General features: G+C 39.6%; 2 protein-coding genes across 2 annotated transcripts; both read right to left on the reverse strand.

The window, feature by feature from the left end:
• Positions 1–57: 57 nt before the first annotated feature.
• mfsd5 (major facilitator superfamily domain containing 5) lies at positions 58–2,884 on the reverse strand. The gene is made up of 2 exons (XM_079238432.1): positions 2,784–2,884; positions 58–2,406 (listed from the first exon to the last, which is right to left on the reverse strand). Exon 2 carries the CDS (start codon positions 2,320–2,322, stop codon positions 877–879), a length of 1,446 nt encoding a protein of 481 aa, XP_079094558.1. The 5' UTR covers positions 2,323–2,406; positions 2,784–2,884; the 3' UTR covers positions 58–876.
• A 3,140-nt stretch (positions 2,885–6,024) lies between these two features.
• Positions 6,025–16,989, reverse strand: nr1d4a (nuclear receptor subfamily 1, group D, member 4a; the record flags this gene model as incomplete). The annotated part of the gene is made up of 8 exons (XM_079238729.1): positions 16,721–16,989; positions 10,655–10,972; positions 10,475–10,563; positions 10,233–10,377; positions 6,990–7,555; positions 6,705–6,890; positions 6,330–6,540; positions 6,025–6,221 (listed from the first exon to the last, which is right to left on the reverse strand). The coding sequence occupies exons 1-8, from the start codon at positions 16,740–16,742 to the stop codon at positions 6,025–6,027; spliced, it is 1,734 nt and encodes a 577-aa protein (XP_079094855.1). The 5' UTR covers positions 16,743–16,989.
• Between the last annotated feature and the right edge of the window lie 10,015 nt (positions 16,990–27,004).

The raw sequence follows: 27,004 nt of genomic DNA on the forward strand, positions 1-27,004 counted from the left end.
TGTGCAGATATGTAGCTGTTCCTTATTATAGTAACTTTGTTGACCCTATTGACTGGCAGTCTGTTCATGGTGTACCTCTGTGTTTTATCCACTGCTTCCCCATCCTGACGCAGGATATAGAGGAAATGGAACAACTGAAAAATTAACAAAAATTGGACAAATACTTCCTTGGAAGACAACAGGTGCACTTTTATTTTAAAGTGTAAAGAAAAGTGTAAAGAACAAATATGTTAAGACAAAATATCCTGTATCTTATGCAGACAAAACATTCAAAGTTGACCTACTGCAACTAACTTTTAAAAAAAGTAAGAGAACGAAAGAAATAAAAAAAGTACTTTGGAAACAATTTTTCTTTTAAAAAAAATATTGCTCTACAATCAAGTCACAGCCATACAGGTTTACATAATGATTCAAGTCTTATTCAGATCAAAACTTTTCAAGTCAATTCTTCTACATTTGTTAAAACATTTGCATTACTGATTCTTATTAAAGATCTGAATTGATTTATGCACTGTATATAATACATCATGTAGTTGTGAAATAGGTTGATATTTTAATTCAGTTACATCAAGATAAATGAAGTGGTGCAAGAGTTGACCAAAGTTTCTGCTAATTGCCCAACAAATAAGGGTAGATGGTGTCATGTTCCCAAAGTATCTTTACACAGACAGGATTGATAAGTCTCCTCCACATTAACAACCAAGTAACAAAAAAATATAAGAGTAAAAATTTAATGGTTTAAATTGTCCAAGCTCCCCCAGTGGATGATCATTTTTTTCATTTGGCAGAATGTATACTTTAGTTTAGATAACAAGCTTAATCAAACAAAGATGACTTTTAAACCTGAATATAAATAGATGTGTAGCCCAGTCCTTACTACATCTCTCCCTCCCCACGAGTGCCCTCCAGCCTCAGGTCGGTGTCATTTCTGCTCAGGGTGAAGAGACTAATGACAGCCATGAGAGCTGCCAGCATCATGATGGCACAGCCGCCAAACATGTGTCTAGTGCCGCTGCCGCCTTCCCCCCCACCCGTTCCAGATACTTCTCCATGGAGCGCTAGCAGTCCTAAGCAGGCCAGCAGATGCAGAGGCAAGCGGAACCAGGCCAGCACACCAGATCGCTTATCTTCTGGAATTACCCTGCTCTGCAGAAAACTGACTGCAGGGAAGTAAAGTCCACAGGCCAGCTCCAGCAGCAGGAAGGCCAGAAAGGATTCGTGAGGTCTAGGTTGTCCTGGAGCAGTGGAAAATGTTAGCATGAAAAATGAGAAGAAGGCCATCAGTACAGCAAGGCAAAGCACATGACCGGGTTGTAAATGATAACGAGTGGAGGTGGCTAGACGGTATAGCAAGGAGCCAACCATACTGGCAGCCATTAGGCAGGAAAACACTATTCCTAAAGGAGGCCCATGAGGATCTAGTACTGGCGTCCACAGGAAAACAAAAATATAGAGAACACTTTCAAACAGAGCCTGGACTCCACCCAAGAGCAGGACTCTCCGGTCTGACAGCAGGCAGCGCAGCCCATCATGACAAGTGCGTGAGAACCGGCCTTTTGCAGACAATCGGGATACACCTCCATTTGAAGTGCCAAGGAGCCAAGTCGGTTTGTTTCCTTCAGGTTCTCCTTCAGCTTCCTCTTTTCCCCAGTCTGTTAACACCACCCAGCCACAACAGCCCAGGCAGGGGACAGCCAAGAGAAAGGGGGCCACTGGGCCAAGGTTGAGCCACTCAGCCAACAAGTTAGCCACCAGCCCTGCTCCCACTGCCAGGCTATGGTTCCAGGTAGCAGCTTTGGCAAAGGTGCTGGGAATCCACTCCTTGGGGAAATCATAAATGTCTACGTGGCGATGCACATACCAAGCTTCAAATGTGGTCGCAAGGAGGGATGTGGACAGACCCCCAAGTATACGGCCCACAATCAAAACAAAGTAGTCCCTGGAAAGCTTTGTGAGACAGCAAGCAGAGTAAGACAAGCAGAAGAGAAGACACGTCTGTCTACGGCCCAGGGCTTGAGGGAGCCAGCCTGAAAAGGGAGCAAACAGAACACATGAGGCCAGGCCACACACATATAAAATGGCTATTTGGGATTCCAGGAAGCTGTAGTGCCGGTACAGTTTGTAGAGGTAAGGGCCCTGGAGCCAGTCTGCCCACAAGGCCAACAGGTATGCCCGAAGAAATATACTCTGGAAGCGACAAAAAGCTGGGTTGGCCACAGCATTGGGAGTGGGCTGAGGTGGTGTGAAGTGGCGTGCTGTAAGCTCCAGCCCAACACAAAGGACGAGCAGGAAAATTATGGCAAGATATGCTGTCACCAACATGGTGTGAAACACTGCAATTTTCCCTTCAGGTCAAAGCATAGGTTATGGGGTGTTCCCAAGGGATTTCTTTCTGTTCCTCTGCACCTATAAAAAAAATAAATTAATAAATAAATGTAAAAAGTAAGTTATTACTAATAACTCAAATTTGTGTTTGTTTTTTGTTTTTTAAATTTAGTTATATGATTTCTCATGTTTTGGCTGCTACTACCCAAGTTAGTTATGTATGTTATATATAACGTCAGTTTTTCAAGTCTCAATAACATAAACTTCTGAAATGCCGGTTTAGTTCATTTATAACTTCATATATATTAAGTTAACAGGGCACAATACTTTCTTTGCTCCTGGTAAACTGTAAGCTAACCTGCTAATAACATAGATGTCGGTTTAATTTGCACCCATTTACCCCCATACGTTTTCAGCTGCTATGTTATCTTATATATATGTATATGAAAAAGTCTTACCTTATATCCTGACAGATGCGTCATGTTAAATATACGACTCAGGAAATCGCAATCTGAAACTATTTAGTACCAGTGGGATGTATTAGCAACTGTGCAATAGCAAAGACACCGTTTACTTCCGGTATCCGGTGTTTTCTCTGTTTCACCAGAAGGTGGCGTCCCTGTATCATTTGGTGAAAAAAACTATTGACATACCATTCGGCATCCTTTGTTGACTTCTTAAAGGTTACATAATTTATCTTCCAACTTAGGTTACATGTTTCCTGTGAAGTTCTTATGGCACATAGAGTAAAGGTTTGTCAAATAATGAATTGAAATTAATTGAAATCTATAAAAGTACACCACGTTTATTATAGTTGGTCATTAATATAGATTTATTGTTTATACTTCTGCAACAATACGATGTAAAAGGTCCATACATTGAGGTGCACTTCTGAGGGAAATGGGATTAAGAAAATGGCTTGAATGCAAAATGGTCTCTGGACACAATCATGATGAATTATGAATAAGGTTTAATACAAAATGTCTGGCATAAAAAAAAAGATCTGCAGAAACTGTAAGGATTCCCAAAGCCAATTATGGAAATTTCTGTTTACTACCTATGTCAGCTCGTTTATATAGAATACAGACAAAGACATTTCTAAGGTCACATTTGGGCCTAAGACTTACATGTAAGTGACATATGACACTGTCCATGTGTGGACCTAAAACTAGACCCTAAACAGAAAAACAGCCTAGCCCAGGAGAAGTAGGTTAGTATATCAAAATATGGTCATAATACCTATGGGATGCTGAGGATCACACACTACAATATATTGGCAGTAAAAAACTAAAAGAAGATAAAGAGCAACAACTTACATTTCATGAATTGTAACATGTTTGCTTTTTCATTCATTTATTTAACTGTAACCATATTGGATGCATATTGCATGGCACGTTGTGTAGATGTGCATAGATTACAAATGTAGATTATTTCATGTATGCTCTGATTAATCCTAAACATAGTCTTAGATATGTCTTACTATGATGGAACAGAAAAGTCTCCCAACATTGTCTTATACAATTTACATAAGTTACACAGTATTGGGAAAGATTTTTTTTTTTGTATTTTTGTAAAAAGTCGTAATTCTGACTTGAATCTGACTTTTTCCCTCCCAGAATTCAACTTGTTATTTTCTTCAGTGGCCCTCATACTCTTCCTGACTTGTATGTTTGGTTTAAAACATTTTGGCCAACTGTGTTGCTAGCATGCTATATAAATAAATTGGATTTCGAATTGGAGAATATAATTTGCCAGTGTTATTCAAAATTTATTGTTCCATCTAGTGGCAAGCTGGGAAACCATGGGAACATTGTCATATCTCATTCATGGAATAAATTGTGGTTGCAGTTTTAGTTATTCTTCAACCACAAAACTTAAGATATACAGAACCATTTTCCTTCCTTTATGAAGAACTGGCATCTCTTCCACACCCACTTTCAGTTGACCGTAATGACTAGAATTTCTCCATTAAAATAATTTCTTAAAAGTTACATGCTTTCTCACTCTCAGGTGTGTCCAAACTTTTGATTGTACTGTAAATTAGGAACTGGCATCCTGTTAAGTGTACCCTGCCTCTCACCTAACAGTTGTTGGGATAGACTCACAGCTGTATGCAATTATGACAATTAGCATAGTGAATTCAGTATGACTCAGGGTTGCTAGACATTAGGGTCCAGACATGAACATCTTAACTCAAAGTATAAATGGATATAGTCATAAAATACTGAACTTCTTTATTTATATATGATAAAGTAAACTTTTTGTCTTTCAGTGTCATTTTAGAGAGATGTACAGAGCTCAGTGTAATCTGTTCAAACAGATGCAAAGGAGGACACAGAGGCATAATGATGCGACATTTGAACTTTATATCATTGAATCATATGTGTTCAGGAAGAAAAAAGATTTACAAAATATACAAGATGTGCTCAATCAGACTTAATCAAACAAGCAAACATTGAGAGGACCAATCAAATTAGATCGCCCACCCAAAAAATATCTCTGTGTTTGTATGACAAACATTGGGGGCAGGAAAAGGGTGCATGTGGAGTGAGTGCTGGTGATTTCAGGGTTTACGCTGGTTGGTTACATTATCTAACAGCAGGAAGTGTGTTTTAGCCATCTGAGAATCCCTAATACACATTCTCCTGTGCAAAGCCCCCTTGACATACCCAGACCTCCTCTTAGCTCATGAAGGTCAATACATTCTTCTTTATACCAAACTTCTGCAGCATGTCTGACCCATTAAATCTCTTTAGCAAATGATACATAGACATTTGGATAACATAATATTTACAGGAACAAAAACAAATTAAGGAACTTATTGTCCAATTTGCTTGTAGCAACTCCATCAGTTCAGCCTTGATACAATACAGTGACAAAGACTAAATGTTTATGTGAAAAAATAATATAAAATGCCACAGACAACTGAAGTTAGCATGTTTAAACTTAGGTGTGTCAAATTATTTCTGGAGGATTAGTGACAAATTGGTATGTGACAGAATACTTCCTACTGTGAACAAGTGACACAATAAAATAGTGGTCACATTCCTACTAATGCAGATGGTATGTTGGTGAAACAGCAATACACAAATGCCTTAATATTTCTGGTTTCACTACTATACTGTATATACAGGTTCCCTTTCTTGTAAATACAAACTGATACACAGTTAATAATCAATAATGGTCCCTAAGTATTAACTGTTTCAATCTACAATATCCATCCTTCAGATGCTGCTTTATAATGGCCTGTTGATACTGTATGACTGACAGAATACTGGCTTTTATTCTTAAATACACTGGATATAATGAACAAATGAACAAATGATCTGTCAAAAATCAGTTACTTTACTAAATTATTATTATTTTCTAAATTTCCTACTTGAACAATGTCTCTTAAGAAGTGTTAAGTTTTATGTATGTACATGAGTTGGTGTGTATATATGTTTTCAGTCTTTTATATCTCAAAACATTGCATGAAAACTTACAGTATGTCAAAAATATGTTTGCTGCCCTTGTTTATCCTTTTCAAAAACACTCCTCAGATTGCACAATTCCTTGTTCCTCAATATTCAAGGAAGTCCTGCCCTTGGAAGATAAAATCTGTGTGTGTTTGTGTGTACTGTATATCTCTGTGTAAAACAGTTCATGTTTGCATCTAGTTTTGCATGTGTTGGCCTGTTCACTGTATGACTGCCCTGCTTATGGGTCAATGCGAAAGGCCAACAGTTTGTCAGAGTGGAGATTGTTGAGGGTTCGCAGGTCAGGCAGCCGCAGGAGGAGTTTTGGGAAGAGGGCAGTGTCATCAGGGTGACGGTGAGTTATCAGTGACCGAAGGGCTCGAATCAGACCTTCCTGTAGCTGCTCCACAGCTTGCATGTCTGAGATGCCAGAACGGTCTAAATAGCACAGAAGAGATTATTGTGAGTTTTTGACACATTTACTACATTATTGTCTGGAAACAAATTCTCACTGCTCTATAGCATTTGTAGCTGCCCCTTTCTCACCTGCAGATACCAGAACCACAGCCATAAAGAGAGCCATCTCATCAGGCTCTAGGCCCAGGGAGCTCAACTTCTCACTGAATTCAAACATTGCATCCAGCAGGGAGCTCATACCCAATGCTCGCAAGGTAGAGAGGGGGTAAGTTTGGCCATTTAAAAAAGTTACTGTACGCTCCTCAGCATTGAACAAGGTGCAAAACCTCACCATTAGAACCTGTGCAAACAAGAAAAATAAAAACCAGAGAAACAAGGTTTAGTTAAGGAACATCCTTCAACCAACAACACACTAAAACCCACAATACACAACGCATAAAGAATGAAACACATATTTTACATTTATGATCCCAAACTAAAAAAAATTGAAATGTATGATGTTACCTGGAAGGTGCCGGATTTTAGTAGCATGATCTGGTCTTGCTGGCTTAGCTCTTGAAATCCGGGAATGCCCTTGGCAAACTCTACGACCTCTTTGACAGCAGGTGTGAAACACTGAGAGAAGGATTCCCATATCTCCTGACTCGTGTGTTCTGCCCCTGATACCGGGCATGCATTGAGAGGACAGGCCTGAGAGAACAATCAAGGAATTGAGAGAAGCATAAATTGATGGTCAACTAAAAATAAAAGCAGGATTATTTATTTAATTTGAAAGCTTCTTGCACTTACCAGCACTTTAGCTCCTGGAGGTAATTTCCATGGACAGGAGGATTGATTTTGGGCACTTCCTCCATTGCGAAAACCGTTATGGTTGGTAGAGCTCCTCCTTTGAGATGTAGCATTTGACAGATTATAATTCTGATTTGTTGACACTAAATAGGTGTAGCGATCATTGTCCCCATTCTGAAATGCAGTTTGGTTGTCATTCGAGGCAACAGGGCACACACTGCCTGGGGCAACAGGGCAAGACTGGTAGCTCTGGGCAGGGGTAGGGTGAGATAAGACTTGTGAAAAACTGCCATCCTGAGAAATGGGAGAAGTGCTGTTGTTGTTGTTAGGGGTGATGTTGACGCGACTTGATGATCTTTCATGGTTGCTGCTGTTGCTGGTGAAAATATCCAAATAGGCTCTGGAAATGGCCTCTTTTGAGTTGCAGTCATCTGTGCTGGTGGGACTTTCTCTTACTGAAGAATCCATGTCCATGGCAGCTGACTCATTTAGGCTGTTCATGTAGCTCTGCATCTCATCCATAAGTCGCTGCTTTTCTCTCTTCGGGATGCGGCCAAAACGTACAGCTAGAGACAAAAGCAGTAAGGACAATATCAGCATCCGAGCATTAGATCTAACTAGATATCCACACAGGGTAGGATCTTTGCTCTGATTTCTATTTCTTTTATGTCAGTCATAAGGCAGACAACACTGTCACACACAAGACACAATTATAAATATATTATAAATAGATACTTTTTTTAAAGGCAGGTGCATTCTACCACATCGCTAGTCTAGAGTAAACTATACCCCTTTATACTTTTTTTAAAATTTGAAACCACAAAAACTGATTCAATGTGTTTCAAGGAGATTTTGTGCAGTTTGGGTTCAAAACCCTCTCTTTTTTCACTCACATCCCCATCCCCCTGAATACCCATCAGCTGGAAAGACTATTTTTAGACCTTCTGCTGCCATCTGCCTCATGCTCCCCTCTATCCACCCCTTTCTCCTTCTCCTTCTCCTTCTCTTGTGCTCTCTCCCTCCATTTGTAAGTAGGGCAGTGGGGCAACGTGAGCATGATGTCACTGGCACTCAGATTGTGAGAGGGAGAAGGATAAGAGAAGTGGGCTTGAGACACATAAATGTCTTGAGGAGACAGTGATGAGAACATGAAAGGGCTGACATGAGAGACATTAAAATATGGAAAGTAAGAAAGTGTGTGTGTGTATTTTTATAGCTCATGCTGGAGGGACTCAAATCTGTTTATAGAGTCACATTGTGAGGACAAACCTCCTTTTTGAGGACAAGAAGTCCTCTTGATAAGTGTCTTTTTACTTCAGCTTGTTCCTTTTTGGACTTGATATTATTTATTCATTCATTTATTATCCTAACTGCTTAGTCCAATAAAGGGTCGCGGGGAAGATGGAGCCTATCCCAGCAGTCTTTGGGTGAAAGGCAGGGTACATCCTGGACAGCTCGCCAGTCCATTGCAGGGATAATATATTGACAATAATTTCTTTTTTTATTTGTTTTGTTTAGTTTTTTGGCTATTTTGTAAAATATTATTACTTTTTTCTTTTGCTCAAAACAAACAAAGAAATACTAAAATACCAAGTAATATTTAGATTTCATTTTGTTTTTCTTACTTGGGTTTTATTGTTCTTGTTTTGTATAACCTGTTTTTACTGTGTTTTTACCTGTTGTCCCCATAGGATTTTCTTTTAAACCAAAGATAGTTTTTATTGATATCATTAGTGTGCATACTTTAAATTTGATTTTAATTTTGTTCAGTATTTTGGTCATTAGAGGTTGTGCTAAATGTGCTATAAAAATAAAATTTGAATTGAATTGAATATAAATCTGTAAATCTTAAGAGGAAGATTCGGCAGAAAGTTAAATAAATGTTCTGATCTGTGAGTTGTGATTAGGAGAAGGGGGGAAATTCAGGTCTGTCGGAAGTGAATCTATGTCAATGCGATGTCTTCTGAAATGGTGGAAATGAGATTGTTTGTGTGTTCCCACAAGATGGGGTTAGATGAGTAAAACTGGTGCAGTTTCAAAGACTTTTGCAAAAAAAAACAACTATATCTATATATTTATTTATGCACATATTTATTATATATTAGATTGGTGCAGTACAAGGGATTTCAATGTCACATAACTGCCAATGGGTGTAAAATCAAGGTATCTATTGTGGGCTGCAGTCAGTTGCATGCGGTTTTCCTGTTTTCACAGTGGTTGAAAGAGAACAGAAAAGGGGTTTTTAGGTTGTGGTCCTTAACATTTTCAAAAGTTTCCCTTCAGAGGGTTGGCCTGACTGTTTTCATATTATTGAACTGCATTTTGCCACCCTATTTTGTCTTTGCACCAGAAGTGTCAAGCACATGCAGAAATAACACTAACCTCTTTACTAGATTAGGCAATGCAAAATGCTGGAAGGGGGAGATAAGCAGAAACCATACTGAGGGAGAAAACGGGCAAACTACACCAAGTAGGTCATCATGTATGAGCACACTATAAGGCCAGCTCAGTATTGTTTTTCTAGGTCAGCTCAACTGTTTCTTTAATATGTGATGATAGGTGATCAATCAAGGCTCATCTTTCAGAGCAAAAACCAGGTGATGCAAGTGTTATGCCTGATTAAGCCTGTCACAGCAATGTTTTCTGCATCTCTTGCTTAATTGTTTCTCTGTCCCTTATTAATTGCAGGAAGGTGTTCTTTGTGCATACACAAGGTAATCAAATTGACCCTGTTCCAATTTCCCAAAATAATTCCTGTGTTTGCTGCAGTTTTCAAGATGATAGATAGCTTAAGGGACTTCAAGGCTCCTTTTCTCATAAATCACTGTCTAAGGGGGAGATATAAGAGAGCTGAGGGAACATGGTGGGTACATATAGGGGGATGGGCTGTACTAAACAAGAGCACAAAGGTAAGAGTGTGTGTAAGGAAGCTGCAAAGGACAGCTGAGAGACAATGAGAAACTTAAGAGATTGATGCAACGAGAGATGATTATCAATGGCAGTGCACTGACAAAGTAGAAGGGTAACACAGGTGCAGGTCCTCTAAATGAGAGTTACTGAGCTACTGGCATGATGACCTCAAAAGCCTCCCAGCATCACATTTTTCACACAGACCTACATATCAGCAAGATTCTGCTTTCTGGCTGTCCATTTTCCTGCTGCTTTGACTAATCGGAACACTGTTTCATTCTGTGAGAGCTGCATGAGCGTCTTTCTCATTAATGAAGTGCAAGGATGTCTCACCATCTCTTGACATGCCAACAGAGAGGCATTTCTTAAAACGGCAGTGCTGGCATCGGTTGCGGTTCATGCGCATGATCAGACAGTTCTCATTCTTCACACACATCTTGTAGTTGATGTTCTGCTGGATGCTACGGCGGAAAAAACCCTGACAAACAAGAAAAAACTTGTAAACATCATAACAATCGAGATGCCAAAATGAACAAACTGTGAAAACATTACAAGCATTTTAATTGTGGTTTTACCTTGCAGCCCTCACATGCATGCACTCCATAGTGGAAACCAGATGCAATGTCTCCACAGACCTTGCAGAGCAAGACCATTCCACCTGTCTCTGCAGAAAGGGAAAGAGGTGGTAATTAGGCCAGGAAAATATAGGCAAACAATTAAGAATAGCTTCAAATCAACAGTGGGGAAACACTAACTGGTGAAAGTTCCTGCAAATCCACAGGGTCTTTTTGCAGCAACAGGATGTGCATAGGTATGCTGTGGAGTTGCTGCTGCTGAAGGGTTGCTGTAGACTTCTGGGAACTGGAACACCAGTTTGGACGATGGGGTGGACGGAGTGTTTGATCCAGCTGTCCTCCCTTGTTTCAGTGCCCCAATCTCTGTGAAGGTAACTTCTTCTGGAGATGAAGGCTGGGAGTGTGAAGAAGGTGACTGTGTTTGGTAGCCACTGGAGGGGCTACCAGGACTTGGGCTGGCACTGCCAGAAGATCCTGCATACAGGATGACTCCACCTCCTGCAGAGATAGAAAGGCAAACATTTTAATTTATAATAGTTATTAGTAATTTTAGTACTTTATTATAGTTATTTAATTGATAGTTTATATATATATATATATATATATATATATATATATATATATATATATATATATATATATATATATATATATATATATATATATATATATATATATATATATATATATATATATATAAGTTATGTATAAGTTAATATAAAATAGTTAATTTGCGTTATTTCCCAACAAACGGTTCAGCTATACAGAGTTGAATAAGTTGTGATGTAATGTTGCTCAACCTCTGGCGAGAGAACAGCTCTGAATATCGGAAGCATCGTTGCCTCATCCTGAGTGTAACAGGCGTAATGGTGCGCTCAGGCGGATAAAGTGTGCGCTAAAAATACTGCTGGCTGCACAGCAACACAGCAGTGCACGCAGACATTTACTGGATGCTACAAGGCTAACAACAAATGCACTATTAAGACACTGCCTTAATATGTGGTAGGCTATGTTTTTCGTCCATCAACCCTGACGTTTTGCATCCCTCGCATCATCTCTCTTATTCTCTCCCCTTTCGCGCGCACTTCCAGTCATGCGTTGTGGATGAGCTGAGACACGACCTCACGTGTCTGTGGGGTCTGCTGCCTCCTCCACTCCAATAATAGCCTCGCTCCCCTGGCAGCCTGCCCAGCGCCAGCTAGCAGCACGACACCTGACCGCTGCCTCACATGCATGGATTCCTGACACGGTTACTGCCCGAATCAAATCCGCAGTCTCGTGTAAAAATAGTACTACAATGTGAAGTCAAATCTATGTTTATAAACAAAGCTGACTGGGAAGCTCTCAGAGCGCAAAGTGGCACCCTGTCCCAGCCCCTGCTGTCTGGGCACAACCAAAAGTTTTGGAGTGTGAATCACGTTTTTGAAAATGGAAAAAAAAATCTCAGCTGCAGATTTGATGCAAATTCAATTGGATATTTAAATAATATAACAGTCTATGTATAACCCAAAACGTAATGGGCTGGGAATGATTTTCATGCTATAGGTCACATTTCGTGCCCTCAGTGTGTGTCTGCCACATTAGGTACTTGTTTAGCTCAAATGTTTTGATAATCTCTCCACTAGCACGTGTTGGTGGATTTGTTGACTCATGCCAGAGTGAGAGACTGATCTAGCAGACGCAGGCCTGCACCTTACCGCCTCCTGAGCTCATGCAGTCGATGCCCAGCCTACTACTCCACCCCAACACATTGCATGTCCACCTGAAGACTCACATGTACAGTAGCCTTGTGTTTATGAATGACCCCCCCCCAGCCAATGTGCTGTCAACACTGTCAATTGATAATCCCTTTAACAGCCCACTTTTGAGTGGTGAAAGAGGAAGCACACTGAATAGGCTGCAAAGTGCCTTTACAGCTGCAAATCATTCAGCTATGCAACTGAAATTATTGCTGTTCTGACTGAGTGCTGGACATATTATTGGTTGTACATTAAGATGAACTCATAAGAGTGTTGGGGTAGGGGGTTAGGATTTATTCATGTAAAAATATATTCAGAAACTTGTTTTTAAATTGAACCTACTGTGCAAGCATTGATCTGCATGAGACTGCCAGCAGACAAAAAGTTTTCAGTCAGGGTCTCCTCTCTTTCTCCCTTGTCCTTTATCTTTTTTTTTTTAGTATTTGTTTGCACTTCGTATAGAAAATGTAAAGTTATTTTTCACTATCAGCATATCAAGAAAATGCACGCCCTTTTTTGTTTGGCTAATCGAAAATGATGGGTCACCATGAAAAGAGGTAAGTCTGCTCTGGTGCCATAACCAGAACACTTGGGTATTTGCAGTATACTTCATCACCCCAGTCATGTGTAAGTAGGTCAATACCACAGGAACCTGATAGAACTGTGTCAATGTACCTCTAACATCTCTTCAAACTAGTACTATCACGTGGTACCTTTAGCTCATGCAATTAACAGCACAGACCACCATCACAGTAAAAAGCTGTATTTAGTAAAGAACAGCAAAGTTGCTCAGTCTGTTTTTATGTTAAGGATTCGATTAAATTGCTTTAGATCTGCCATCTGTTTCTGCATCGGGGGACAGAGGGGTGAGAGGGGGTACCGTTCCTGCTCAAACACACTCTTGCGGATGTGTGCCCGGATGTACGATGAGGACAGATGTTGCAGTTTCAAAATCGAGTCATCTTCTACCACACGGCAATGTCCGTGATTCAAATGAGGGGAAAAGAGAAAGGGGGGGGCTTTCAGTGCACTAAGTAAGCAAACAGTGCATGAGGCGGAGGAACGTGACCACAAAGGGGGAAAAAGTTAATGCACGAAAACGCTGACCCACTGACCAAGCTCTCCCTCGCCAGCGCCGCAGGCAGCATCAACACAGAAACGTCCATGAGAGCAGAGAGGCGGTGGGAGGAGGGAGGGGAGGGGAAGGAGGGCCCGGTATCTCACGCGTCGCACGCGGCTCTGCAAACGACGCCACGTGAGGAGGCTTTTGACGGAGCTTTCAGCGAAAAGACATGGGGCATCGCTTCAACCAGGAATCAGAGTTTCTATAGTTCGCCAGCGTCTTCTAACCAAGGAGCCAAATGATATATAACATAGAGAAGCGTCTTGCAGCGGGGTGGTCCCATCGGGCACTGCCAGCAGCACCGCCTACAAAAAGGGTGAATTCAAGCCTATGTGTCACAATGTGACCAAGATAGTCAGATTTCTGCAGAATCCCGCGCCTTTATGTGATACTTCTTTTTTTTTTTTTTTTTTTTTTTTTTATTAGAGTACGAAACAGCAGAACAGCTTTAGCTGTAATACAAATCCATTAAACAGCTGCCAATAGTCAAAACTACCTCCATAAACCATGAATGCTCTGCTTGTTTTCAAGAATAAAAGTAATAGGGCTATTAATTTTCTTTTTTGTTTCCTCAGAGTTTTTTGGAAACAACGCCATAGCATTTGAGGATGGGCAACTGAGATGTTGACATGAAGTTTTATTAAAACTGTAAATCATCCTTCAAACTATTTGCTAAATTAAGTGTTTTTAATATATGTGATACCATATTGCTTGTTTCGTGCTCATTTCAAATTATGTAGGAAACCTCCACCAGGGGGTTCTCTAGGGAAATGTTACAGAGAGCAGCAAAAATGCGGGAACTTTGGATTCATGTACGCTACTATGGAGCCCTTGTCGATGGTGCATCTCTATTTTTTTGTATGTAACATTATAATTACATCATAATACTTGTGAAAGAGATTTATATGTGTCTTAGCTAACTCCCTCAACAGGTAGTACAACTGACCCTTGAACTAGGTTTTGCAGAGCATGTAAATAAAGATTCTGTCAAATATTTTATAATTCTTTTCGGTTTAGCAAATGTGATCCTATTCATTAAATACACCAAAAATCGGCGACAGCTGATAACAGGCTCCCTTCTACGTTATGTTTAATATATATATATATATATATATATATATATATATATATATATATATATATATATATATATATATATATATATATATATATATATATTAGATAATGCATAATCAGCTCTCATTTGTATATCCAATCCAATCCAATCCAGTTTATTTATAAAGCACCGTTAAAAACAACAAAGTTGACCAAAGTGCTGTACAGAAGAAACAATAAAACATACATATTTACATCATAATGGGGCATCAGCACATTGTTAATAGTAAAACAACCCTTTAAATTAGTCAAACGCCAAAGAGAAAAAATGAGTCTTCAGACAAGACTTAAAAACAAGAAGCGATTCAGCCTGTCTAATGTACAGGGGCAGCTTATTCCACAACTTGGGACCAATAACAGAAAAAGCTCGGTCACCTCAGTTTACGCTTCGTCTTAGGAACCACAAGCAGAAGTTGATCTGTGGACCTCAGAGAGCGTGTAGGGGAATACCTCACCAGCAGGTCTGACAGGTAGCGAGGGGCCAGACCGTTCAGGCATTTAAAAACAAATAAAAGAATCTTAAAATCAATTCTGTAACGGACAGGGAGCCAGTGAAGGGAAGACAAAATTGGTAAAACATGGTCAGACTTTCGAGATCCAGTTAAAAGACGCGCTGCAGCGTTCTGCACCAGCTGCAGCCGTGCGAGAGAGGACTGACTGATCCCACAGTACAGGGCGTTACAATAGTCAAGCCGTGTAGTTACAAAAGCATGGATCAAAATTTCAAAATCATGTCTTGAGAGTGAGGACCTTATTTTTGCAAGCTGTCTCAGGTGGAAAAAACTTGCTTTCACCACAGCACTAATTTGTTTGTCCAATTTAAGTTCCTGATCCATATATCCAAATATCGTATTGACATACTTGGGTGTGATAAAGGAAGTGTAATATTTACAATGGGATAAGACTCAGATCATTATCAGCTATGTTTACTAACTATTTTCATTGAATAAATAAGATCAAGGCATGTCCTGTTTGTGTAAACAAATAGGACATTTTTCTCTGTATCATAATTCTAATTAAAATAGATTATTGCAATATTATAGTACAGCTCTAAGCTCTCACTTGAATCTGGAAAATAAAAAATAAAATGAAAAGATGCTATGTCTTTTTAAATGATTGGTCCCATCGGTTTTAAGCAATTTATTAAATTATTTTTGCTGGATCAAAGCTAAAACTTGATTCAGTCCAGCTAGACCCAATGCTTTTCTCACAAACACCAAATATCATAAAGACACGAACCATAAACAGACAATTTATGGTTTCTCTTCTTTATTGGCTAAATAACGTGGATTTACTTATAAACACAAAGTCATAAATCAACAGTGAGTGGGTTCAGTCTTGATCCCAGATAATAGTAACATGTTGATGGAGCTCAGGGTGTGCCTATCACCTGTCCTGGAACGTGACGGTCACTGTTGTAAATGATTCGTTGTCAATTAGGAGGGAGAAGCCAAAACATGTGGCACCTTTGGCTGACCTCGAGAAAATGCTGCCTAATGCTTCTTAACGGATAGAAGTCTGTTATCAACTTTTATAGTTCGGTTATTCGATGATGACCTTGATATTGCAAAGACGCACTCTTTATGTCTGTTTTTACTTTCCTCCTTGAGGCGGCTCAGTGACATGAAGTGCTGCTTCTGACAGATTGTGATTACGCCGACAGCCTGGTTACTGTAGATCCACGTGAGTTTGTTTTCGTGGGGAGAAGCAGGAAGTGGTCGGTCTCACTACTACAGTGAGCAGCTGGCTGTATATGCACAGCTGAAGTTTCATACGTTGCGCTGTTGCACTTGAACGCAACACAACAGATAATTGAAAGATTATTTTACTAATTTAAAAAAATGTATAAAAGACATATTTTGTTTACCTAAATGACAACAAAAACCAAACATTCTAAAGCGATTCTGTGACAGAAGAACAAACTGTTGCACAAAACACGGAAAACCTGCTTAATATGACATAACAGAATCCATGCACTCTGGTTCATGTTATTAGAATTAAAACATTAATTCACATGATCCATTAAATGCAAATCAGAAAATAAAACATTTTGTCAGTGTCTCAATTATGTGTTTATATTACTCAATTGTGGGAATAAAATTGGTTGAGTGTTGCTTAGTGTAAGATAAATAAAATTAGTTGCTTTGCATATTGATTTTTTCAAAACAACATGAATGGATAACTCGATCAATTCTATGTCATAATCATTTCCACCACTATGAAACAGATGCTGCAGATGCCAAATACGATGTTAAAAGTAAATCTTACCTCCACCGGGGCTGTTATCCATCTCTGGGGTTGAAGACTTTGATGAAACTCGACGAAAGATGCCTGGAAACGCCACTAGGTTTGAGCACAAGCCTTTTGAAGACTGATGATAAAATTAATAAACAATTGTGCGCAAAACACCTGCTCCATATAGCACAAAAATAGGAAACTAGTGATAAAAAATGCGTCCAGCGCGGGCAAAGTTCTTCCCCACTTAACTGTGGTTAGCTGCGTAAGAGTCAGTTCCTCTCTTTCAAGAAGTGAATTACAATGAGTAGTCTCCTCTAAGATACCTGGATGCTTTCTGCGCTCTGGATCTCTGGATACTGCACCACACCGCACGGTTAGGGCACGCGTGTTGTTGCACGAGCGAAGATTAAATGATTCTCATGGATTCCAAGAAAGTGGAGTCAGCATGTCTGTGACCAGCGTGAGAGTGTCAGGCATGACATACACACCCACTGATACAAACACCCACATCAATCACGTTTGCAGGTGAGTGAGAAATGTGACCGCCTTTCCGCTCGCTCCAACTTCTGTTGAGTCTGTTTGTGTGGGATTTAGCTCACTCTCTGTATCTCAGAGTCCTTTCTTTGCCTCTCTCCCCTTCACGCCTTTGAGCAATTTCATTGGTGGGGATCTGGAGCTGAGGGGAGTTTGATGCGCTTATTCGACCGTGGTATGTGTTCAGTAAAGCCAAACTACATGTGCGCGCTGCATGTGCCGGAGAGAGCGCTGCCCTACTGATACACATTTTATGCAAAACACAGAGCGTGTGATTCAGGGAGGATAAAGAGATTGGTGGACGCAGCACATGGACAATAGGCGTGGCTCACCGTGACTGCTTGCTCTCTGGACAAGCTCCGCTGCAACAGGATGGTAAACACCGAGCCATGCCAAACATCGTGCAAGTGCCAAGTTTAAAACCCATGTGCGGATGGAGATAGGCAACTGGACCGATGGCACCCCAGCTACTTGGTTCTGTTTGAGGAAAAATTATGCTCACCCGCTAACTCACAACTTCTGTTGATATTTTTATCGCTTGAATAAAAAAAAACCCTCAGTTGCATAGATGATTGTCTTTGCATTTGTTCACATTTTAAGTTCCAATATATACCTAGTAGAACCAGTTGCCACGTGATCTTTAGAAATGGGAACAATCCTGCTGCCCAACATTCAGTTGACAACAAACAGTTCCTCGGAAATCTGAACATGCAGAACGCAAAGCAATACTGTCTGCACACAGCTTGTCGAAAGCGCCCCCATGTGGCTATTAGTGGCCTTGACAAGGTCAGCGGACCGGTGCCTAATCTACGGGCCGAGCATGGAGTGGAGGATCCATGTTTCACTCTTTTGGATTCAGTGGTGAAGCAGTGGACTCGACACACCCCCAATTATTGACTTTTCTTCACCATCTAATAATGTTAACACCAACATTTTAATGTTCTGACTTATGGAACTACAGGTTTCCCATGATGCCTTAAAGAGCACTACCCTAGATCGATCTATCTATCTATCTATCTATCTATCTATCTATCTATCTATCTATCTATCTATCTATCTATCTATCTATCTATCTATCTATCTATCTATCTATCTATCTATCTATCTATCTATCTATCTATCTGTCTGTCTGTTTGTCTGTCCGTCTGCCATCCGTTCATCCATCAACCCTAAAAAAGAAGCTCAAAATTAAATCCAACTGATTAATCCTACTTTAATGTGACTGCATCTTTCTTTTCCAGTGATACATAAATCCCATTAGTGTCATTGTGGGAAAAACATTATTTGTAAAGAGAAGCTTTAGATATAATACTTCAAGTAATAATATTATAACTAGAATTCTCCTTGTCATGATATTGTTAGGATGTTATAAATCTGGTGGTAAATAACACTCATAAATATCTGTCTTTAGTTTGGCCTATTTAATTTTACACAACACAACACAGCATAAACATAGCTGATCATTTTATCCTGTTGTTGGTCAGTGAACTCCATATATTAGTCCAGCTAGTACTTAATATATCATTTCTAATGATCACACTAGTTGTTTTATAGCACAACAGACTGTGATTAGGCAAACTTTACAGTTTTTCTCAGTTGCTTTGATGATTTTCTCACAAAATTAACATTCTCATAACTATTAGTTCAAACTCCAAAACCATTAGTTCTTTTTTTAGCATCAAAGTAGCATTTCTTTTTGCATCAATCAAATTGCAAAGGCTTTTTGACAATGTAACATTTGTTTTCATACTCTGTGCTTTAATTTTTATATAGTTTGATTTGGTCATATCAGTCAAAATGGACTATGCTTAGAAGTGTGAAACTGATAGTCCTCGTTTCATTTTTCACGTAATTACAAACAATTAATGACCTCACAAATAATACATCACTGGAGTGATTTGTATTGATATTTTTATACAGGGGTGTTTGGTTACATTCAATACAGTACATGTATGTACTGTTAGTAGCCAATGTTGTTTACAGTTGTGATACAGGGTTAATACTTTAGGCTTGTTGAAGAAACTGAGGTGTGTTTATGCATAATGCTCTGAGTAAATTACTATAAAATGGCAATGAGCAAATGAAGTAAAATGTTAATTAAACATGATCTGTATGTAATCAGTTGCTTTACAAAAACAGTAACATGTAACTCTATTGTAGTTTCAAATGGTATACATCCGGTGCGTTGTGGTGTCTTGGACATTTTCAGGTATAGTGTCTCCAAGTTTTGTATTAAAAAAATAGGCATTTGAGTACCATACCTTGTTAATACTCAATGGTGACAGGACTTTTCAGTTTGATGGTTCTGACAGTTCCATTGACATAAATACTTGCTTTTTAATAATCTATTTTTTAACAAGTGTGACACTTTTGAAGACTATCCACTAGGTTCTGCAGTTTGTAATAACTGTTTGAGAAACAGACTAACTGCTGTGAAAATGCTGATTTTGTTGTGTATAAAAGGCAGCAAAGCGACTGAGTAACACTTTAATGACAGTTATGATCATAGGCTCGTAAGAAGACACAGGCGTATTTAATTCAAATAATTATTACTGTTATAGCAGAGACTACCACAAGCAAGTGACTATTTATTTACATCAATACTATTTATTTAAATCAATACACACACTGATGTGTTTTATTTCGTTGTAATTTCCCTTCAAATCAGCTAAGATAATTTGCGATGCACCACTAATTCCCGTCACTAGAGGGAGGTATCGTGTCAAAATTGTACGCGCGCGGCAGTCCGATAAACGCCCCTGAACTGCGTTGACAAAGTGGCCGGTTGGCAACAAAAAAGGCAACTTTACAAATGTGTTCGGCGACATTTGAAGAAAAACAACGCCCAAAGAGGAATTTCCAGAAGACTGTCCATTTCTTTGTTTTGTCTCCGTTGCAAACTTCAGTGTGCCTGCTCGCGTCTTCCACCATAACTTCTGGTGAGAGAAGAATGCACTGTTTGAAGCCGAGGTATACACTCCTCTAGGTGAAGAAGGTAGGACTCCGTGCTTTTCATAAATCATCTCGTGTCGTGATTTATTGGATGTGTCTAAAAATAAGCGCAGTTCGAGCTGCGTCAGTCCGGGCGTATGTTTACTGTCTGTTACTCACACGCACTCATCCCGAGGACACGTTACGGCAGGGCACTAGATAATTACAGGCTGCTGAAACTGTGTTTGGGGACTGAACAGAATAGAAGTCGCTGCCAAAATACGCACCTGCACAGCACTGCCTTGCCCGAGGCTTAAAAGACAGTCTTCATCACTCTGAGACTGTATGGCTGTCGCCCAACTCATAACCACCCCTTTCCTCACTCGAGAGTTGAATGTGCGCTTTATGAGAGTGATTCCAGTTAGGTTACTGGCTGATTAAAGAATTAAGTTTTTTCCAGTTCAGACTTAGCCCACCAGACAGTTTTAGATCATCTTCCAGGACGCTGTTTAGCTCAGGAAGGCAAAGCAAATAAGCAAAGAATGCAGAACATTTTCCAGTAGCAGATTTTATGGATGTGGATGTGTTCATGCACTATATATATATATATATATATATATATATATATATATATATATATATATATATATATATATGTATATATATATATATATATATATAAAATGTGTATATGTATTTATATGTAGCTATATAGCTGAGGTATATATATATATATATATATATATATATATATATATATATATATATATATATATATATATATATATATATATATATATATAAAATGTGTATATGTATTTATATGTAGCTATATAGCTGAGGTATATATGTATATATATATATATATATATATATATATATATATATATATATATATATATATATATATATATATATATATATATATACATATATATATATATATATATATATATATATATATATATATATATATATATATATATATATATGTGTGTGTGTGTGTGTATGTGTGTGTGTATGTGTGTGTGTGTGTGTGTGCAATGCCTAGTTTTCTCATAGGGCCGTTTTATGTGCAGGGAAAGAGGCATGGAAAAGAAGACCTTTCCTTTTGAGCTCACAGATTTGCAGTAATTACAGAATCACTTCCATATGTGGCTTTCTGGCTGCCTTCTCACTGCCCCCACCACCCCTCTACTCTCTAGTGTTCTCTTTTTTCCTCTTTCATTTGCATTCTCCCCCATTGCTCATTTTTTCTGCTTTGAGTTTGTTGGCTTCCTTTCATGCAATCTGAGATTTTATGTGTGTGTGTGTGTGTGTGTGTGTGTGTGTGTGCGTGTGCGCGCGCACATGCGTGTGTGTGTGTGTGTTTGTGTAAAACCACAGCTTAAACAAAGTTTATGATAATCAGATCATCCTGGCATTTTTGGCAGATTGCACTGAGTTTGGTGATTCAATTAGGTTACGCTTGCCAGAAAAAAAGTTAGTATTCTTCTGAAGGAAAAAAAAAATATAGACATGGATGGGAGAGGGGAAATGTTGAAGAATATGAACAAGAATGTGAGCTCCGTGAAGTATCTGAGAGGCAGGAAGAGTGAGTGAAGGACGGAGAGGTGGAACAGAAAATAAGGCAGAGAGAGGGAGGGCTGGAGTAATGCCTTTTGATAGAGGTGGGTTCAAGATGGGTTCATGGTGACATCATGGGTGATTATTGAGGAAAGTATAGACAGGAGAACCGTTCATCTTTCATTGGACACACATGTTGGGGAATAGGCAGAGAGAGCTCATTCGCTGGCACACATGCTGGTAGCTGTATCAACAAACTGAGTGCACCCTGAAATATACACAAAAAGTGCACACACATACACTTTTTATTTTCTCTTTTCTCCAAAGTTTTATCTGCAGTAAAATTACGTTTGGCTTCTCCTTTTCTTTTTTTTGTTCATTTGTTTTTGTTAGAGTGGTGGTATATACCCTTTGGTCCCTAACACATACATTTCTCCTTTTGCCATGAGTAACTCATTTTCCTGTGAGTTGTACTCATCTGTGTGTTTTTACTTGAAGGCAGTTGGACTCTAAATGAGCTCACTTTGCCAGGTGGAATGAATGCACTCCTTTATTTCACAGGATGTGTGTAATAGTCTCTAACCAGAAAAGTCCAGGCAAAGTGTACATTTTTGAATGTGTGTGTGTGTGTGTGTGTGTGCTTAAATGTGTTTCTGCCTGTGTGTGTGTTCAAATTATTTTTAAGTGGGATGTGTGTGTTCACCCTGCACTAGCAGCCTTCTCAGCGCAGCACCAAACTTCACATGACATCAATCTGAATGTGGGGAAATAGTGATCTCATTTTGGGCATCTTACTGATTAAAACCTGCCACTGCAGGCACCAGTTCCTGGCACTTTGTCTTACCTCCATCACCAATCCCCCCACCCATCCCTCCGTCTCCCTATTTCACACCTCTTTCGCTCACATTCCCCGTACCACAGGCCCCCTCACCTCCAAACCTTTCCTCCCTCCCCCTCTCGCCATCTCCCTGTAACCCCTCTGACCTCACTTCCTCCTTCTCCATCACCCCCTTCTTCCGCTTTCCTTTCTGCCTTTTCTCCTCTTCCTCTGCCAGCAAGCCCCAGGCCTTTACTCCATTGCTCTGCGAATGCTAATACAATGAATGTAAAGTGAAAACACACGACTGACTAAGATGTTGCCATGAATATTTCATATCTTTATAAACGCATCGAGAGAAGCTGCAGACTGACATGCTGAACAATGCCTGTGTTTGCTGGATGATTTCCTGCGACGAATCCTGTCTGTCTTTGACTTTTTGTGGGAACGCACTGTGTTAGGATTGATGTCAGGGCACTGTGTTATGATGTCACCGACTGAAGTTAATGATACAAGAATGGCAGGGGCCACAGGCCATGTTTCCAGTGGTGCCCAGAGAGAGAGATAGCACTCTGATCTGTCTTCATTATCCCCCCACTCTGCAGCCTCCCAGACACAATGATCATAAATCTCTGCCTGGAGCACACTTCACTGACACTGAAACACAAACACTAGTAACCTCTGACCTTCTCACTGCTACTGCCTACACACTCATCCACACACACAGTCTTAAGTACACACACACACACACAGATATTACAGCTGCGGACGTGTGTGCTGCAAGATGACCACCACTCTAAACACACCCCCGGCTCAGGCTCGCTGTCATACTTTAATAATGAGCCACAGCATGTGCACTGTGTGGACTGTGCACTGACACACATCTGTCTTCAAACGCTTGACTGCACATTCTGACACAAATGCATGGTCTCAGACAGTCTGATGGCCTCACACTGACTTGGAATCCACACCTTTCTCTTCCTATTACTCTTAGTTTTTGAACTAAAGCTATATTTGCTTTCTTGTTTCCTATTACACAATTGCCAATTTAGTAGTGCTATGCAAACAGTCAAGGGATTTCTATTAGCCTTAGTGACCTCGTGAGCAACACATAAATCAAATGTAAACGAGATAAGGATCAGCTGAAGGGCTTTTTGCAGTATGGCTCAGATCTATGCTTCCTGAATATAAGGTTTCAGCAAAAAGCCAACCGTGCCTTTCGCTGCTTATAAATCCATTCATTCACCCTGATTATGTGCTGGCAGATCCACATGAAAAATGTTTGAAGAACAATTCAGTGGGCTACTGTAGACCATATGTGGCTGAAGAGATTGGAAGGACACAGGAATAACAAGAGTAAAGCGGAGAGGTTTTTTTTCCCCTATTACAATGGCTTGACTTTATCCTGGAGACATATTGGGGTCAGCGTAAGTGAGGATAAGATCTATCTCTGTGTCAGGCCAGTTGCTGAGGTTTACAAACAAAGTAAGCAGCTGGCCTTACATGCACAGGTAGCTAGAGAGATGACTGGTGTTGCATCACCTGAAAATTCTGCTGTAGAGTGAGTGATGCATGTCTAAGTAATTTTAAAACTTCTCACAGCATTTGCTTGGTTCAGACAAGAAATTGCTAGTATTAATGGAAAAGAAACCAGCATGTATTTAGACTGGTTGTATTTACTTCTGTGTATCTTCCATATCTGATAAGAAGAAATACATAAGTGTGCCCGTTGAGGTGTGCCTACCCCTCCTAGTTTTGAGGTTTTGAGGTGCTCCTCATAAGCAAAACATGTTGAGAAACATTACATTGAGAAAAACAGGGAAACACACCCAGAACCACAAACACATAAACACAGATCTGAAACATATGATCTCATATGGAGAGAGGGGCACATTCAGGGGCACACCCAGATCTGTCTCTGCTGCTGCACGGCCCTGCCATTTCACCCGGGACTTCCCTTCAGCCGATTTGCCAACACACTAGTTTCAGTTTAGAAAGTTAAGTGATTTAGTCACTGCCTTTTAAAAGAATAAAATATCTTGAGCGTTAGAAACAGTTTCTTAGTGCATACTATTTGGCAGGATGTTGACAGATGCTGTGTATCCCAAAAAATGTTGGCTGTAAATGCCAAATTCTGGTTTTCATTTCATTTCCACCAAGATCAAAATGTTTTGTCACATTTCTTGTGTCCAACATGGTTTTCCAAAGGTTACTGTCTTTAATAAAGTGCTGTCAGTATCAGGAAACATTATGGGTCATCTAATAGAGTACCCAACTTAAGTAGGTGCTAAACTGTGCACATACGCTTAGTAAGTTGACAGGCATGGTATAAATCTATTAAATAGATCACACTAAAGATTTATGACTAAATTAGCATAAAAAAAAGAAAAAAAACAAATAAAAACAAAACACACATACAAAAAAAACATTGACGACTCAACAAAAATTAGGACACCCTTTCCTATTAGATTTAATGGGGAGGTGTGTCCAGACTTTTGACAGGTAGCGTAGAAGTTCTTGGAAGAATTAACTTATTGGCTCTCAAATAACTTTCCTCGTCTTTATTCAAGAAAGTAAAAAGTGGATGATCTGCATTGCTCAGGATACCAACACTTTCTCTCCCGATAAACCTGGTTACTTCTCTCATTGACTAAACACGAATGATCTAAGATCACAACATGACTTTACATTTCAACATGCACAGTTTGTAGGCAAAGTAAGTCTCCAGCCAAGAACTAGAGGGAGGAAAAAATAATTCACCCAAGAGACAAAGAAGGCAGAGAGAATTAAAAACAGAAACTTCAGCTTGCTGGGCCTTTTTCTTCCCTCCAGGCGTTGTGTGGCTTGTGAAAAAATGTGCTGTATATTTGAAGTGTTAGGGTCACGTGACAAAGGAAGGCTTTATGAATCACAGTATAATTATTTCTTAGTGAGAGAGTGAGTGTGGGCCTGTATTTGGGGAGTGAAAAAGTGATTTTAAGAGGTAGGGACTGAGAGGAGGAGGAGGAGAATGCAGGAGAGAGTGAGGGAGAGAATTTGAAGCTCACTTCTGCTCTGTCTTTGCTGTTAGAGGAACTCTGTTGAACGTGCACACATCTTTTCTTCCTTTCATTGGCTCGCGCTGGTCATCAGACCATTTTGTCAAGGACTTCATCCATCCATCCATCCGCATCATCAGCGTGAGAGCTTGTGAGTAACTTGTTCTTATGTTTGAACGTGGTAACCTTTTTGTCAATGTTTTTTCTTTTTGGCATGCTCTCTCTGTCAACGGAGGGACACTGTTGTTGTATTTTAAGGAATGGCTTGGCAGTTTTCATTTAAATAGAAACAGAGCGTGCAAAACATTTGCAAGACTTTGACACAATTAATCATGCTCCAAAATCTGAACAGATTTACACATGTAAACACTGAAATGTCTCAACACATGCGTTTGTTTGCATGCTGTGTTTCAGTTTGTTTGCCTCTTGGTGTCTTATAAATGTGAGCGTGACACTGAGTTTATGTGAAAACTAACTCGACCATGTGTGTTTGCCTGCATGTGCTCGTGTGTGCATATGTGCTTATTAGTGAGTGTTTCAAGTGTTACCCAGTGCCTGTGGAGCTCTTTATTATTAGCATATGTGTGTGTCGGTCTTAGTGTGTACACTTTTGCATGTGTTTCATGTGTATTCACCAGAGGAGTCACCACTCCTTGACCTGTTTTTTTTTTTTTATAACTAGCACATGAATACTTTGAGAAGAGAGGCATTGTTTTCCATGTTTTAAACAACACCAACTGATTCCTGTGGAGTGAGGTGTGTCTGCAACTATTGGCCATGCTCTCATAACCAGCTGGATGCCAGTGTAGATAATTGAATGATGTTGGAATATGTTCTAGGTTAAAAAGTTCTGCTTCTTATAACCATCTGTAACACGAACAATTTAGCATTGTGTGATTTAGATATCAGATAAAGATTACATGACTTGTATCAGAAAGTAGCTTTACGCCAGTGTGTTTTGATTTATTGCTCCTGATGTGAGTGGCCAGTAGGCAAACTGCTTCAGCTTTGCACCTGCTCTTCAGCATTTATTTCCCCTGTTGGGACTGATGTAAGTGTGATTGAAGTGAATAAACAGAGTTCAGGATACTTGTTCCAAGATTTGTAATATGTGAATCGCTCTTTGCTGTAATCTGGCCTGATATAGTCTGAAGTAGAAAAGCAGAAATGATCTCTGAGAAAGAGAAATCTCACCACACTCTCCTCTCTATCCTTTAATGAACCACCTGTGGGTCTTACTTGAGGTCAGACTGTCTGTGCAGAACAGCTTCTTTTGAAGGCGCTTGTTCAAATCTCATTGTTTATATTCAATAGTGAAGTATATTCATGATTAAAAGTTTGACTGCAAAACCATCTTTACATTAACTCATTGAGCATCAGACTACCTTAAATTCTAACCACAACTCCACCATGTTTCCATGTGTAAGG

This window comes from Telmatherina bonti, assembly GCF_933228915.1.
Source record: "Telmatherina bonti genome assembly, chromosome: 4".
Lineage (NCBI taxonomy): Eukaryota > Metazoa > Chordata > Actinopteri > Atheriniformes > Telmatherinidae > Telmatherina > Telmatherina bonti.